The sequence below is a fragment of the Solanum dulcamara genome, chromosome 1, assembly GCF_947179165.1.
Source record: "Solanum dulcamara chromosome 1, daSolDulc1.2, whole genome shotgun sequence".
Taxonomy (NCBI): domain Eukaryota; kingdom Viridiplantae; phylum Streptophyta; class Magnoliopsida; order Solanales; family Solanaceae; genus Solanum; species Solanum dulcamara.
Window position 1 is genome coordinate 14666233 of NC_077237.1, and position 14200 is coordinate 14680432.

General features: G+C 36.0%; 1 protein-coding gene across 3 annotated transcripts; it reads left to right on the forward strand.

Moving 5' to 3' along the window:
- The first annotated feature begins 1526 nt into the window (after positions 1–1526).
- Positions 1527–7033, forward strand: LOC129902483 (2,3-bisphosphoglycerate-dependent phosphoglycerate mutase 1-like). Of its 3 annotated transcripts, none has more exons than XM_055977744.1 (8): positions 1527–1750; positions 2302–2576; positions 2701–2924; positions 3789–3907; positions 3983–4139; positions 4246–4347; positions 4434–4553; positions 6488–7033. In XM_055977744.1, the coding sequence occupies exons 1-8, from the start codon at positions 1683–1685 to the stop codon at positions 6545–6547; spliced, it is 1125 nt and encodes a 374-aa protein (XP_055833719.1). In that variant the 5' UTR covers positions 1527–1682; the 3' UTR covers positions 6548–7033. The 3 variants fall into 3 exon arrangements, with proteins under 3 accessions (XP_055833719.1, XP_055833729.1, XP_055833725.1); XM_055977754.1 differs by having other exon boundaries at positions 2371–2576; XM_055977750.1 differs by lacking the exon at positions 1527–1750 and having other exon boundaries at positions 2294–2576.
- Positions 7034–14200: the final 7167 nt, after the last annotated feature.

A 14200-nucleotide genomic window follows, 5' to 3' on the forward strand; every position in this document is an offset into this window, starting at 1 on the left:
TTCCTGTTTTACTCGTAGCATTAACTATTCATTTCAAATCATTTCTCAAATCTATTAAAAACTATATATTAATTAATATGAATATCATAATAAAAATAATAAAAGCTTAGCGCTAAGAATTTTTATTAGGAAGAGCTACAGTCTACATTATATAGTTGTCTAAAATAATAGCCAACAAAGTATAACTTGTCCTTTTATTTTTTGGATTCTCATTTGTTATTTGATATTCACATTAAATCCCATTTAATTTAGATTCACGCTAGATAGAACTTTCTATCAAATGCTTTCATGTCAGGACTTAAAACTGAAATTTTTGAATAAGGGAGAACCCTAGGCCACATTGCAAAAGGCCTGTAATAGTGGCAAACCTTATGTAAAAGAAAAATAACACTTATACGCCAAAAGGTAAGGTATTTACCCTTAAATGCCTCATTACTTTCATACCCTCTTTTTATTTTAAAATAACATAAATTTATTTTAAAATTCACTAGGGTATCAATATACTGACAGAGTATCACAGAGGATTAAGCTCGATCCTATATGATACCAATATGGTATCAATATACCGATGGCCGTATCTCAAAAAATATATTTTTTACTAATTTAGAGTATAATAAATAAGATTGTGATTTTAATAATTTTCTCTTAAATATTTTATTTTTATTTCTTAAAAAAAGAGTTTAATCTTATATGATACTGATAATGTATCAATATACCAACGAAGTATCACAGAAAACTAAGTTCAATCCTATATGATACATAGATGGTATTAATATACCGATAGAGTATCATAGAGAATTATTTCATAACAGTGATGCCGACGTCAGCATGTCGTCATGCGCGAAATTAAAAAGGAAGATAGTGGGGTAAGAATGTAAATAGTTTGAGTCACGAGTCTATTAAGAGTAAATAATTTGGATTGACTCCAATTTGAATATATAGTTAGAAAAATTATCAACTTATTTATAAAAAATAGCTATAGTTTTAAAAAAATATCAAAAAGAGCAATATTTTGATTGTATAGCAAAATAATGGTATCCTAATTTGATACCTCTCCTCTCTCTTGTGCATTCATTCTCTCCATCAAATATGTTTGTATCCAATCAAAGAAAAGATGAATACAGTTGTATTCATTGTATTTCGAATACAATTGATATAAAATAAATACAGAATACAAGAAAAAATAAATACAAAATGTAATTTGTTGTATTTTGAATACAATTGATACAAATAAATACATAATACAATGCAAAATAAATACAAAATACAACCCTCTCTCCTTCCTATGTCGTTCTCGTTCGCCTCTGTCAATCTCACTTGCGTCTCTTTTCTTAATATGTATTTATTTTGATACAAATTAGTTTGTTTTTGTATTTTTTTTTTCCAAAATCAATGAAAAATTACACTCCATCTCTCCTCCCTCCTCCTCTAACATTTTGCTATTATCCATAATTAAACAAATTATAGCTATAGAGTCCTATTTAATGATAAGATGTTGTTTTAATAAATTTCCCATTATAGTTTAACAATTGCGTCTTGTAATTTTATTTGTGCAAATTAGCCTAATCCAAGCCCAAGTTAAACAAGGCCCTTGACGTATGAAACGACGTCGCAACTTACTGTGACAGACTGATAGCGACTTCCGGCGGCCGTCGTTCTTTGAGATCTCCGCGTTCACATGTATGAGCTTCTGTTGTCTGCATTCGTTTGATTACACAGTTCTTGAAAGGCGCAGTTTGATCACAAAGAGGTAAAGATCCTCTTTTTGTCAACTTTCTTACAGATTCAAGATCCATCTTTTTCTTCTCTTGTATGCATTTGAGTTATTTTAATCCATCTGTTTAAGGTTATGCTCAATACCTTGAAGTAGTAAACGTCTCTACTCCATGTAACAGCATGTGCCCTTTGATCACATTCTTGATTTGGAATGATTATAGTTGATGTTGAGATCCTCGATACAATAGATCTTTGTGGTTCGGTCCTGAACCCAGTGTATAGCAGGAGCTTTAGTGCATGACTGTGAACATGTATGATCAGCTTGATAGGATTAATGATAACACAATTCTGGTGTAAAGTTATTCTATGAAAACTTTATTGTTAGCTATCCAGGAAATTGTTTGTACTAGTTGATCACAAACTTATTAGATTATTTTTTTTCCCTTTTTAAAATGGTATATTAACTCATCCCAGAATTAGCTATCAGTATGTATGAAATGTAGTTCTTTCTTCCTTTATTAAATTTAGCTGAACACTATGGGGATGTCTATTCAATTTCATTTTGTTTTCTTTTATGATGCTTAGTTGGGTTAATTGCATATTCAATATGGTTGCTGCTGCTTATCACCAAGCAATACATTTCACAAGTTGCAGCTGCCTTGCTGCCAACGAGGGCACTAGGAACTTCTTGGTCACATCTTCATCTGGGAATCTTAAAATCAAACCAGTGTTTAGGAAAGAGAGATGCAGTTTGAGGCAGTCTGTAAACTGCATGGAGTATTCATCAAATTCATCTTTATGTGCTATTAAGCCAATTTTCTCCTCATTGTCAAGTACCAATGATTCGCGGAGAACAGTACGTGAGTACACTCCTTCCCAGTAATTCTTGTTATCATCTATCAAAAAGTGAGTGTACTTGTTATTCGTTGTGGTATGTGCATTCTAGTTCATGATCTTGTCCTAATAAGGCTTTATTCCCTGCAGCTGAATCATACTTGATCTTAATACGGCATGGAGAATCGATGTGGAACGAAAAGAACCTGTTCACTGGTTGTGTAGATGTGCCACTTACCAGTAAAGGAGTAGAAGAAGCAATTGAAGCCGGTAAGAGAATTAAACACCTACCCATTGATGTCGTCTACATCTCTGCATTGATTCGTTCTCAGATGACGGCGATGGTTGCTCTAACAGAGCACCACTGCAAGAAGGTACTTCCGCATTTTGGTCTTGAACAGCTTGTCTTTTTGAAGCATGGTCCTGCTAACTAGTGCAATTCTTTGAAATGACCAAGGGTAGCACTAGAAATATTCTTGAATTTACTCTTTGAATAACTTCATGTACAGTTGGAACAATTACAGCTGTCCTCGTGCTGTCTGCTCTTATGCTATGTCAAGTCCCCTTAGGATCTGTCATACGTATGCCAAAACTAGTCCTTTTCTTGGTGAGCCATGTTGGAGTCCCCTTATCAATTGTTAAATTTGTTTGCTAATTATTTCCAAACATTTGAGGTGGTTTATGTTAATATTCCTGATTCAGAAATCAGAATTCACGAGGACAGCTTGAATATTTTCTTGAAAGAAAATCAATTATAAGTATAGACACAGCTTGAATTAGCAATGTGAAATAAGAGTATCCTAAGCTTCATAAACAAAAAGCCTTTCTCTTTGGTGTCTTGCAAGAAATGTTCTTCCTACTTCCTGGATATTGTTATCCTTTATAGAAAAGCCTCCTTCTTGGTTATCTATGGGTTATTGTTACCTTTCTATGTTTTTTTATCATGTTATAAGTCATGGAATGTGGTCAAACATGATTTAGCATCCAAAATAAACAATTGAGGAAATAAAAAATGCATCTTTATTGCAAAATTACATTTAAATCTTTCCATGAGATTCAAGAAGTGAAGCTCCCTCCTGATTGTAGCGTAATTGTCTCCATATTACTGAAAGGTTGGTATACAAAAGATACATGATCTTTTGTTCATATGTCACCAATATAATGCGCAGAAGATATTAAAGTTGTCCCAGAAAATTCCACTCACTGTATATAAGCACTTATCCTTCCTGAATTTTCAGGTGCCCATTGTTGTACACAATGAGACTGAACAAGCCAAAGTATGGAGTCAAATTTATAGTGAAGGCACTGAGATGCAATCTGTTCCTGTTATTAAAGCATGGCAACTGAATGAAAGAATGTACTTTAACAGCTCTCATTTTATTTCTATTCCAATATGATGTCATCCCAGATTCAGAAGGATGTTATTTTACAGGTACGGGGAACTTCAAGGGTTTAATAAGCTGGAAACAGCTGAAAGATGCGGGAAAGAGCAAGTCTATAAATGGCGCCGAAGCTATGATGCTCAGCCACCCAACGGTGAGAGCTTGGAAATGTGCTTGCGAAGAGCTGTTACCTATTTCAAAGAGCAAGTAAGCTTCTGTGACTTATAAAAAGCTTAATGCATATAGAGGAGACTAGTTTCTTTGATGCAGGGCTTGATATCTTGACCTCTCATTACTGAGCATTAACTTGCAGATTGAACCCCAACTTTCCAGTGGAAAGCATGTAATGGTAGTAGCTCATGCGAATTCATTGAGGTCCATCCTAATGTATCTCGATAAATTGACTGCTGAGGAGGTAATGAGTATTGTCATTTTCCTGTTAGTATCACACACTTTCGGTGCATGTATGTTAGTTGGTTATGAATAGGTCCTTGGTAATAGGTCATCCACTTAGAACTCTCAACCGGAGTGCCAATGCTTTACATATATAGAGAAAATCAATTCATCAGAAGAGGAAGTCCCTTGGGATCTATGGAGGCTGGAGTTTATGCTTATACAGAGGTAAAAGCTTTTTTCCTGCTTAATTAATGGAGGTCATTCTATAGGAAATAGTTCGGTTGATAGCTATTGTTTATTTCTGTATCCTGAAGTACTTCAGATGTCAAACTAACAATAACAAGTAAGTTGATAGAAAGTTAAGTTTAAGCTGATGTTATCTTATTAGCGTATTGAGATGCCACTTTTATGATGCCAAGGGTACAATAGCTTTATGAAAAGTTCAAATAGAAGATCAAGATGATCTTCACCATAACGCTAAATTAAATATAACTACAATAGTCCCTTGTGGTCTGACCAGGAGCTTCAGGAAAAATGGATACAAATTTTTGACTGCTACTTAGTATTGGCAATAGGTCTGAAAAAGTATCTAAAAATATCAAATTTAGATATTTGTACCCTGTCGAAGTAAGGAACCATGGCATATATGTTTGGAATAGATTCCATTTTGAGAGAGTTGAAAAAGCACTATCTCGTTGAAAGGTTCTATACATCTGCCCTTTCTCAACGCATTTCTTTAGACAAAGACTCCATTTTTGCCTCTTTTCGGATGATAAATCTTTCTCAGAACATGGAGTGTGAATCAAACCCATGTTTGAATTGAAATTGAGATACTGATGCAAGTTCTTCCCTTCTGAATCAGATAGATTCATATCCGAAAAGAGCATTGGGCGGCCCTTTTAATATGAAAATTGAATTATAATAGGAGGTTGTCAAGCAAAGAAAGTCGTTTAACAATCAATGTTATTGATAGTTATCAAAGACAAAATCGTAGAAAATGCCAATGTTTGCTCAGGCTCTACGCTCTCTGCAACTAAAGCGCAGGTTTTAGTGAATAAAGACTCAATGAAGAAAAAAGGGTAATTCAAGAAAAGATAACTAAAAATACAAGGAACAATTATATGAAGAACAGATTTAAAATATTACAAATAACTGAAATATACGAAGTAAAAAGCTTGTCAATCAAGTTCAAAATCTATTATCAGTTTTAAATTCCTGATCGAGCTATAAAAATTGCAACTTTAATTTTTTATTTTGGGTTGGTGACTAATTTTCGTATGCAAATTTCCTAATTTTATTCTTAATCACTAACATATTCATTCATAATGTTCTCTTAACAATTAATATATCACTTTGCCTACTCTATTCATTGTTTAGTCTCCGCCCTACTAAAGGGATCCTGAGAGGCATTGAAGCGTCACCTAAGCGACTGCACTTTGCCTATACTGCACCTAGCTTCAGTATACAAGCGTACTTCAATTGAGCTTTTAGCAACACTATTATCACTGCTTTTCTCCACTTTCTCATGGAGGTAATGGAGGGTCTAATACTAGGCTTCTGTGCATTAAATGGAGCAGTTGGTCCAGTGAAATGACCTTTAATATACTTGTTCCTTTTGGAACATTATAGCAAATGATAACACTTTTAAGAAAATGACAAACATAAAAGTCATAGTTCAAAACATCGCTGCAGGTAATGAGATATGTAGCGATATATTACCTTAACATTTATGTCTCTAGTTGCCACCTATTGTAGGAAAAATCTCTTCGTAAAAGATAGAAATCCCTCTCTCCCTCTGTACAAGTTATTAAAGGAAAAGGCAGAAAATTAGTAATTAGAGTCCTGGTGTTGTTTAGAGATTATTGTTCAACGTGAATAATTAGGGATGGCAGGCGGAGCAGGTCTAGGCGTGTGCGGGGCAGGGTGGGTTCAGATATACACAGTTGCGGTGCAGATCAAAAATTCTTTTTAGGAAAAAGTGCGGTGTGGGTGTGGTACATCATCTCTGATTGTCGTTGATGGACTTTCAACAATTATACCTTCACAACAATACCTATTCATCAATGCTTTTCACTTTTCTGCGAGATGCACATCTGTTATGCTGCATGAAACCTTGTAGAGCTGTTGAAATTTATGTAGTCTATTATCGCTTTCTGCAGAGTTTGGCCTTATACAAGCAAAATCTGTTAGATGAAGTGCTAGATGAAGTGTCTTTATAACTTTTGCTCCCGAAAAGAAAAGACTATCATGCAAAAGCTTAAATATCTTCATGTTGCTGGAAGTTCATTGAGGCTTTTTGAGTCGTCAATAATCCTGAGCCAACATGGAAGACAGTTTTTCGTAGCTATGTGTTGCAGCAGTCAATTTATGGAGTTTCTCAACGCAAATTGAGCCCCTCGTTGTGGTTCAAGTGAGTACACCAGTGGAGATCTGGCAACACAATATGAGGACTTCTTGCGGAACAAGGAATATCAAATCAAAAGCTGATTCTACTTGGCTGTTTCGTGCTATCCTCATTTGAGGAACTATGTGAATTCATTTTTTATGTTCCTTTAGCCAGAGTTTCTCCCATATTCATTAGATATAATTGTTTTCTAAGGAGGGTTTAAGCTACAGATTAGGGTGAGAGCAGAAGAAAATTACCTATTAGTTTCTTAATTAAACATAAGGTCTAGGCGTTCTTCAATAATTTAAACTTTGATGGATAGAGTAATGTGCTACTTGTGCTGACGCGAGATAACAAGTACTTGTTAAGTTAATCTAGGTGCACGTAGACTCGTAGAGTGATCATAACAGATTTAAAAAGTTAAACTTGATGGGATCAACATTTCAGATTTTTACCATTGAATCTATTGCAATTTTGAGATCACGAATTCAAAAATAATTAATATTTGTTGATATTTTAGGAATTTTTTTTTACATATATATCAATGTGTAAATGATGAGAATTATAGTTCAATTACGTCCATCAAATATATAGTCCAGGATATTGCCTTTGTTTAAATAATAAATAAATAAATAAATAGAAACTCTTGTATAAAAAGGAACTACAAGTAAAATGTGACTGGTTGAAGCGTTACGTTCTTTATTAGTCTCTTTGGGGGCTTAAAATGTCAACTTTCATAGCAACCTTAATAAGTCTCTGTAGTGAAAAGAGGCCTTAGACAAGGAGATCTTATCTCTCCTTTGCTATTTGTATTATTGATGGAATACCTGTCAAGAACACTCCAAACTATGAGTATGCTGCCAGACTTAAGGTACCATCCAATGTGTAAGAGATTGAAGCTAGCTCACCTACTATTTGCTGATGATCTGATGATATTCTGCAAAGGAAATATGGCTTCAGTGAATAGGGTAGTGGAGGCATTAGCACACTTTAGTGCTGCTACTGGTTTGGAGGCTAACATGGACAAATCAAGTGTATTCCTTGCTAGGGTGGATGAAGACACAACAAATCAGATTCTAGCAAGAAATGGATTCTCAGTTACTGAATTCCCTATTAAGTAATCTTGGCCTTCCTCAATCACCAAAGAAATGGAAGAAAATAGAGTATTGGTCCCTGATTGCAACGATTACTCAGAGGATTAAAATGGCATACTCAAAACAACTCTCTTATGCTGGAAGATTGCAAGTGATAAATGTTGTATTGTTTTTCATACATTGCTTTAGGGGGATAATGTTCATTCTATAAAGATTCAAAAGGATGATTTCATTAAATCTAGCAACAAGTTTTTAAATACAAAATATACAACTAACTACACCTAAAGTGCAGGCCACGATCTGCACATTAGCTACAACTAACTGAAGCTAACAACTAACTATCCTAAATATGCTCCAAACATCAGGAGACTTATTCAACCTATAACAACTAGTAACAATAAATAAATAAAGATAGTTAATACACCCCCTCAAGTTAGCAATGTGCAACAATGCCTAACTTGGAAAGACACCTAGTAAAGGCTGATTTAGGCAGTGATTTGGTGAAGGTATCAGAAAGTTGATCACAAGCATGAGTATGAGTAACATGAACTCGATGAGCTTGAACCTGGTCACGGACATATACAAAATCTACAGCAACATGCTTCATACGAGTATGAAACACTGGATTGTGAGATAAATAAGTAACTCCAACATTGTCACAATAGATTATTGGCGTCTTCGACATGCTGACATGTAACTCAGAAGTAAGTTTCGCACCCACGTGATCTCTGCAAGTGATTGGTGACTGATTTGTACTCCGCCTCAGTAGACGAGCGAGTCACTGCTCGTTGTTTTCTTGATGACCAACTGACTGGATTTGGTCCAAAGAAAATGTAACCTGATGTAGAGATTCTGTCATTCGGTTCGCCAGCCCAGTCAGCATCAGCGTACATATACAAATTGGAGTCAGAGCTACGAGTGATGTGAAGTCCTGAATTTGTAGTTTCTTTGAGATACCGTAGTACTCTTTTAACTGCTTTTCAATGTTCATCAGTTGGAGTATGCATAAATTGCGACAATTTATTGACTGCATAAGATATGTCAGGCCAAGTGAGGGACAAATACTGCAATTTGCCAAGGGTGCGCCGGTAGCTCGTGGCATCAATAGGTGGCGAGCCATCAACCACTCGAAGTGGTACACTGGAACACAGGGAAACATCTTTACAATTGTCCATATCCAGTTCGGAAAGAATTTACAGAATTTCTTTTGATTGAGAAAGAATGAGGCCATCTGGTACTTGCTTAACATCAACATCCAAGAAGTAGTTTAGATAGCCAAGGTCCTTTAAGGAAAATCTTTCTGCCAAGGAATTGACAACAAATTTGATCACTTTTGGATGGTTTCCAGTGATTATGATGTCGTCAACATAGACAAGCACATAAATGACTACATCTAGATGCTTCCATACAAATAAAGAGGTGTCAGATTCCGTTCTGACAAAGTGCATTTTCAGCAGATGGTCACTCAAAGCATTATACCAAGCCTGGGGGGGGGGGGGGGGGAGACTTTTTTGAGGCCATAGATAGCCTTTTTCAGTTTGCAGACATGAGTTGGAAATTGGGGATTAACAAAGCCTTGGGGTTGAGACATAAAAACTTCTTCATCCAATTTTCCAATTGTGTTGCACAGCTATAGATAGCACCAATTTTATGGTTGTCAGTTTGAAAACAGGACTGAATGTCTCATGAAAATCTAAGCCAGGGCGCTACGTGAACCCATTTGCAACTAGACGGGCTTTGAAACGATATATAAAACCATCTGCTTTCTTCTTGATCCTATACAACCACTTGCAGTCCACAATATTTTGGGACATGTCTCGTGGTACGAGTTCCCAAGTCCGATTTCTTATTAAGGCATCATATTCTACTTACATTGCTCGTCTCCACTCTTCATGTTTATCAGCCTGTTGGAGTGAGCATCGCCAGGAGAATAGGTGTTATTGTTAGAGTTTGACTCTACATGTATTGGAATAAGGGATGGAATAGAGAGAGGAGGAGTTAGAATCGTTGTTGGACTGTCCTCTTTGGAGTCAACAACTTCCCAATTTAATTGGGAAGTAGATTTTCGTAAATTGATGAACATTTTTTTAAAAGGAATTCTTTTTCAAAAAATTGAACATCACGACTTATGAAAACTTTTTCCTGGACAGGATCTAAGCAGATGTGAGCATGGTGAGTCTGAGAGATACCTAAATACACACACGAGGTGGACCGAGGTTCAAGTTTATTTTTGGTATAAGGTTTAAGCCATGGATAATAGAGACAACCAAAAACTGTTAGGGTGCTATAGTCAGGAGATCGACCAAATAGTTTTTGGTAGGGTGACTCACTTTTGAGGATGGGAGTGGGAAGTCGATTAATAAGGTAGACAGCATAGTTAAAGGCAAAGGACCAGAGTTCAGGGGGTAAGGATGCCTCATGAAGAAGAGTTTTAGCAGTTTCAAGAATATGACGATGCCGACGTTCAAAGATGGCAACACGCTGTGGTGTGTAGGGAGGGGAAATTAAGTGTTCAATGCCATGTTTCTGAAGATAAGGTTGAAGACCAATGAACTCACCCCCTCATCTGTATAAATGGAAGAAATTTTTGTTTTAAAGAAATTTTCAACGAAAGGATGAAACTTTGGGAATATGGATGCAACCTCACTTTTACTTTTAAGAGTATACAACCAGGTATATTTGGTGTACTGATCAACAAAAATGCAGTAATATAACTTTTTGTCGTGTGATAAAATGGGTGATGATCCCCATAAATCACTACAGATGATTTGGAGAGGAAAATTACTGGACAAAGTGAGTCGTTGGAATGGTAAACGATGAGCTTTATTAGAAGAACAAACATTACAAAGTTCAAACTTTTCTTTTCTAGCAACAACAGGTAAAGAAAATTTGTTCAAAATAAAATTTGTTGTTGTAGAGCGGGGATGACCCAATCGACTGTGCCAGAGTTGAAGTGGGGATTTTGTGGAGGCAAGATTAATGAATGGCTTCCTAGATTGCGGATGCGACCACTTATATAGTCCATTTTTATTCCGGCCTTGTACCAGCGACTTCAGAGTATGCAAGCCCTTCACAACAAAAGTAAAAGGAAAAAATTCAATTGATGTGAGGTTATCTTGACAAAACTTAGCAACAAAAATGAGATTCTTTTTAATGGATGGAGCACAAAGTGTGTCAGAAGGCTTAAAAGCAGTTTTAGATGCCTGAATTAGAGTTGAACCAGTATGAGTGATGGAAATAGTTTTACCGTCACCCATGGAGATTTCTTCCGTTCCTGTATACTCTTCAAGGTTGTGGGGTTCGGTAATGACATGGTGAGTTGCACCAGAGTCTAGAACCCAAGAGTTTCCAGACGATTGCAGGCCATATGCAAAGTTAGCCTTAGCTTCAAAATGATTGTGCGACTTGGAGCGACACACATCTGCTGTGTGGCCAAACTTTTGGCACAATTGACATTTGACAGATTGCTTAAATTGTCTCCTGTTTTGTTGATTGTTGGAATTCAATTGTTGATTATTGGATTTCTATTGTCGAGACTGAGATGGTTTCCATAGCTGATTGTTGAAGCGAGGATTGTTCCTGTTGAATTGCGGAGGCGTGTTGGACTTCTGGACAACAGCAGCTGTGATCATAGAGGATGTTTTTTTCCAGATCTTGATGTTTGAGGAAAAGCTCATGATTTGTGAGCTTGTGAAATAATTCTTCAAAGCTCAAGGAAGAGTCTCGTGCGCGTATTTAGTGGCGGATCCACCTTATGCCGAGGGGGTTCATCCGAACCCCCTTCGGCGGAAAATTGTACTATTAATACATGGTTAAAATAATTTTTTATGTATATAAAATAGATGTCGAACCCCCTTCGACTAGCTCGTGTGTCTAGTTATTTAGATTTTGAACCCCCTTATTTAAAATCCTGGGTCCGCCACTGCGCGTATTGCAGTAGAGATTTCACGGTACTCGGGGACAAGACCACTTAGAATTTTGACAATAAGTTCATCGTCATTGACAAGTGAACCAGCAACTTTGAGAGCATCAGAGAGAGAACGAACCTCCTGTAAGTATTCTGCAATGGTTTTAGAAGCCTTCTTGGTATTTTGCAATTGATCTCGCAAGTTAAAGATGCGAGTATGACTTTTGTTGGCATAAGTTGTGTGAAGGAGATCCCACGCTTGTTTTGCACATGGTGCTTCGACAACAGTTGGAGCAATGGTAGAATCGACCGATGCCATCATTGCTTGTTGGATCAATTGATCTTCAGAGAACCAAATCTGATAATTGGGATTTGGTACAGTAAGATTGTTTTGAATGATAGTAGGTGATGGAGCTGTTGTGGTTCCATCAACATGTCCCATGAGTTGATGCCCATTTAGTAGTATTACAAGCTGTGCTTTCCACGTTGAAAAATTGAGGTTACCTTGTAGCTTAAGAGGTAATTGAGCAGCTGGATTAAATTGCACCATATGAGTGGTGGCAGAAATTGCAGAATTGCTGGAAGCAGTAGCATCAGTAACTGGAGCCATAGATGAGACAACTTTAAAAGAATGAAATGGATCTAACTCGATGGAGCTTATAATGCTCTGATACCATATAAAGATTCAGACGAGAAGGTCAAAAGGATGATTTCATTAAATCTGGCAGCAAGCTTTTAAATACAAAATATACAACTAACTGCACCTAAAGTGCAGGCCACTATCTGCATATTATCTACAACTATCCTAAATATGCTTCAAACATCAGGAGACTTATTCAACCTATAACAACTAGTAACAATAAATAAATAAAGATAGTTAATACATTCTACCCAAAAGTATACTGAAGGAAATAGACGAGATATGTAGGGCTTATTTGTGGGGTAAATCTGATGAGAAGAGGAAAGTAGCTTTGGTATCATGGGAACAAGTCTGCTATCCTAAATGACAAGGTGGACTGAGTATCAAGGGCTAACTATTATGGCAAATCATAGTGAACAAGGAGTCTTTGTGTGTTAAATGGGTCCATGAAAAATATATAAAGATGATTCCTCCATATGGACTCATAGAGCGCTATTGATTGCAGCTGGTATTAGAGGAAACACAATGCAATAAAGGAACATATGCAGGGCTGATATAGCCAAGGTAGGTACATGCTAACACAAAATGGAAACTATTCCATCACTAGAAGCTATTTGGCAATTATAGGCCAAAGCCCATATCTGAGAATAGCTGATTTAGATTTATGATGTGGTAGGCTGTACGAGGAAGATTACTCACACAAGAGAGAGAGCTTAAACTACACATTCAGGTTGATGACACTGAATGTTGTCTATGTGATGAGAAGGTGCTAGAGACAAATGTACATTTGTTTGAAAAATGCAAATGGACAAAAATAGTGGGGCAAGAGATGAATCAGTGGACATGAATAACACTGCAAAACAATGGGATCAAGTAGGTTCTACACAAAGTAAAGGTGAAGCACTGGAAGCAGTTTAAAAAGGAGACCATCACAGCTATTTGTGGAGCAGTTTTCTATCACACTTGGCATGCCAGAAATTGAAAAAAGTTTAAAGGCAAGCATGTACATACAGAAGAGATAGTAGCACAGATCAAAAAGAAGACAATAGAGAAATTACACTTAGCAATACAAAGAAGGCACAAAAATGCAGACAATTCATTCAACATTTTACTATGTAATTAGTTTCTTGTTTGGTAGAAGGCCTAGCTTCTAATCTCAAAAATAGGTCCTTAGTATTTTGTAATTGTTTCTTAGTGGTTATGGGAATATTTTACATTTGTTGCAAAAAAAAAGTATTTAATAAAAGGATATTTGCTTGTTATTTTTGACTTTGCAATCCAATTAATTCATCTAGTAAAAAATAAAAATAAAAATGGGACAACAAAGAAAAGAGAATAAGAAATATTCTTTCTGGTAAAAGACGATCACTCACATTCAAGGGAAGATGTTATAATGTGTGTTTGGTACGAAGAAAAAAGTTTTTCTAGAAAATATATTTTTGGAGAACAAGTCAGTTTCTTACTTATTTTTTAGTACTTGGTGAGTAAGCAAAAAAATATTATTTCAAGAACATTTATATGTAACGTAGCAAAAAATCAATGAGGTGGAAGGGATGGGTTATGTGGCTTCGGGAGTGGGATGGTCAAGGGGTGGAGTTAGGGGCATTGAGTGGGTGGGTGGAGGATATAATAAATATAAAAGGTCATTTATAAAACTTATTTTCTCTACTTTTATTAAGAAAGTCATTTTAAGGAACTTATTTTCCTAGAAAACCCCCATAAGTAGTGGAAACTATCAAAATTTCTCCATTTCTAATATAATCTTACCAAATGAACAAATCATAGTTTATAAACAAAATATTGGAATATCTTAAAGCGCCGTCTTCATATTCTTTCTATAAATAA

Excerpts from the sequence above, each read along its gene's own strand:
- LOC129902483 (XM_055977744.1), top strand. The coding sequence starts at position 1,683 with ATGAGCTTCTGTTGTCTGCATTCGTTTGATTACACAGTTCTTGAAAGG. Across the intron at positions 2,577-2,700 it reads TGATTCGCGGAGAACAGTAC|CTGAATCATACTTGATCTTA; the intron begins GTGAGTACACTC and ends TATTCCCTGCAG. Across the intron at positions 4,140-4,245 it reads TTACCTATTTCAAAGAGCAA|ATTGAACCCCAACTTTCCAG; the intron begins GTAAGCTTCTGT and ends ATTAACTTGCAG.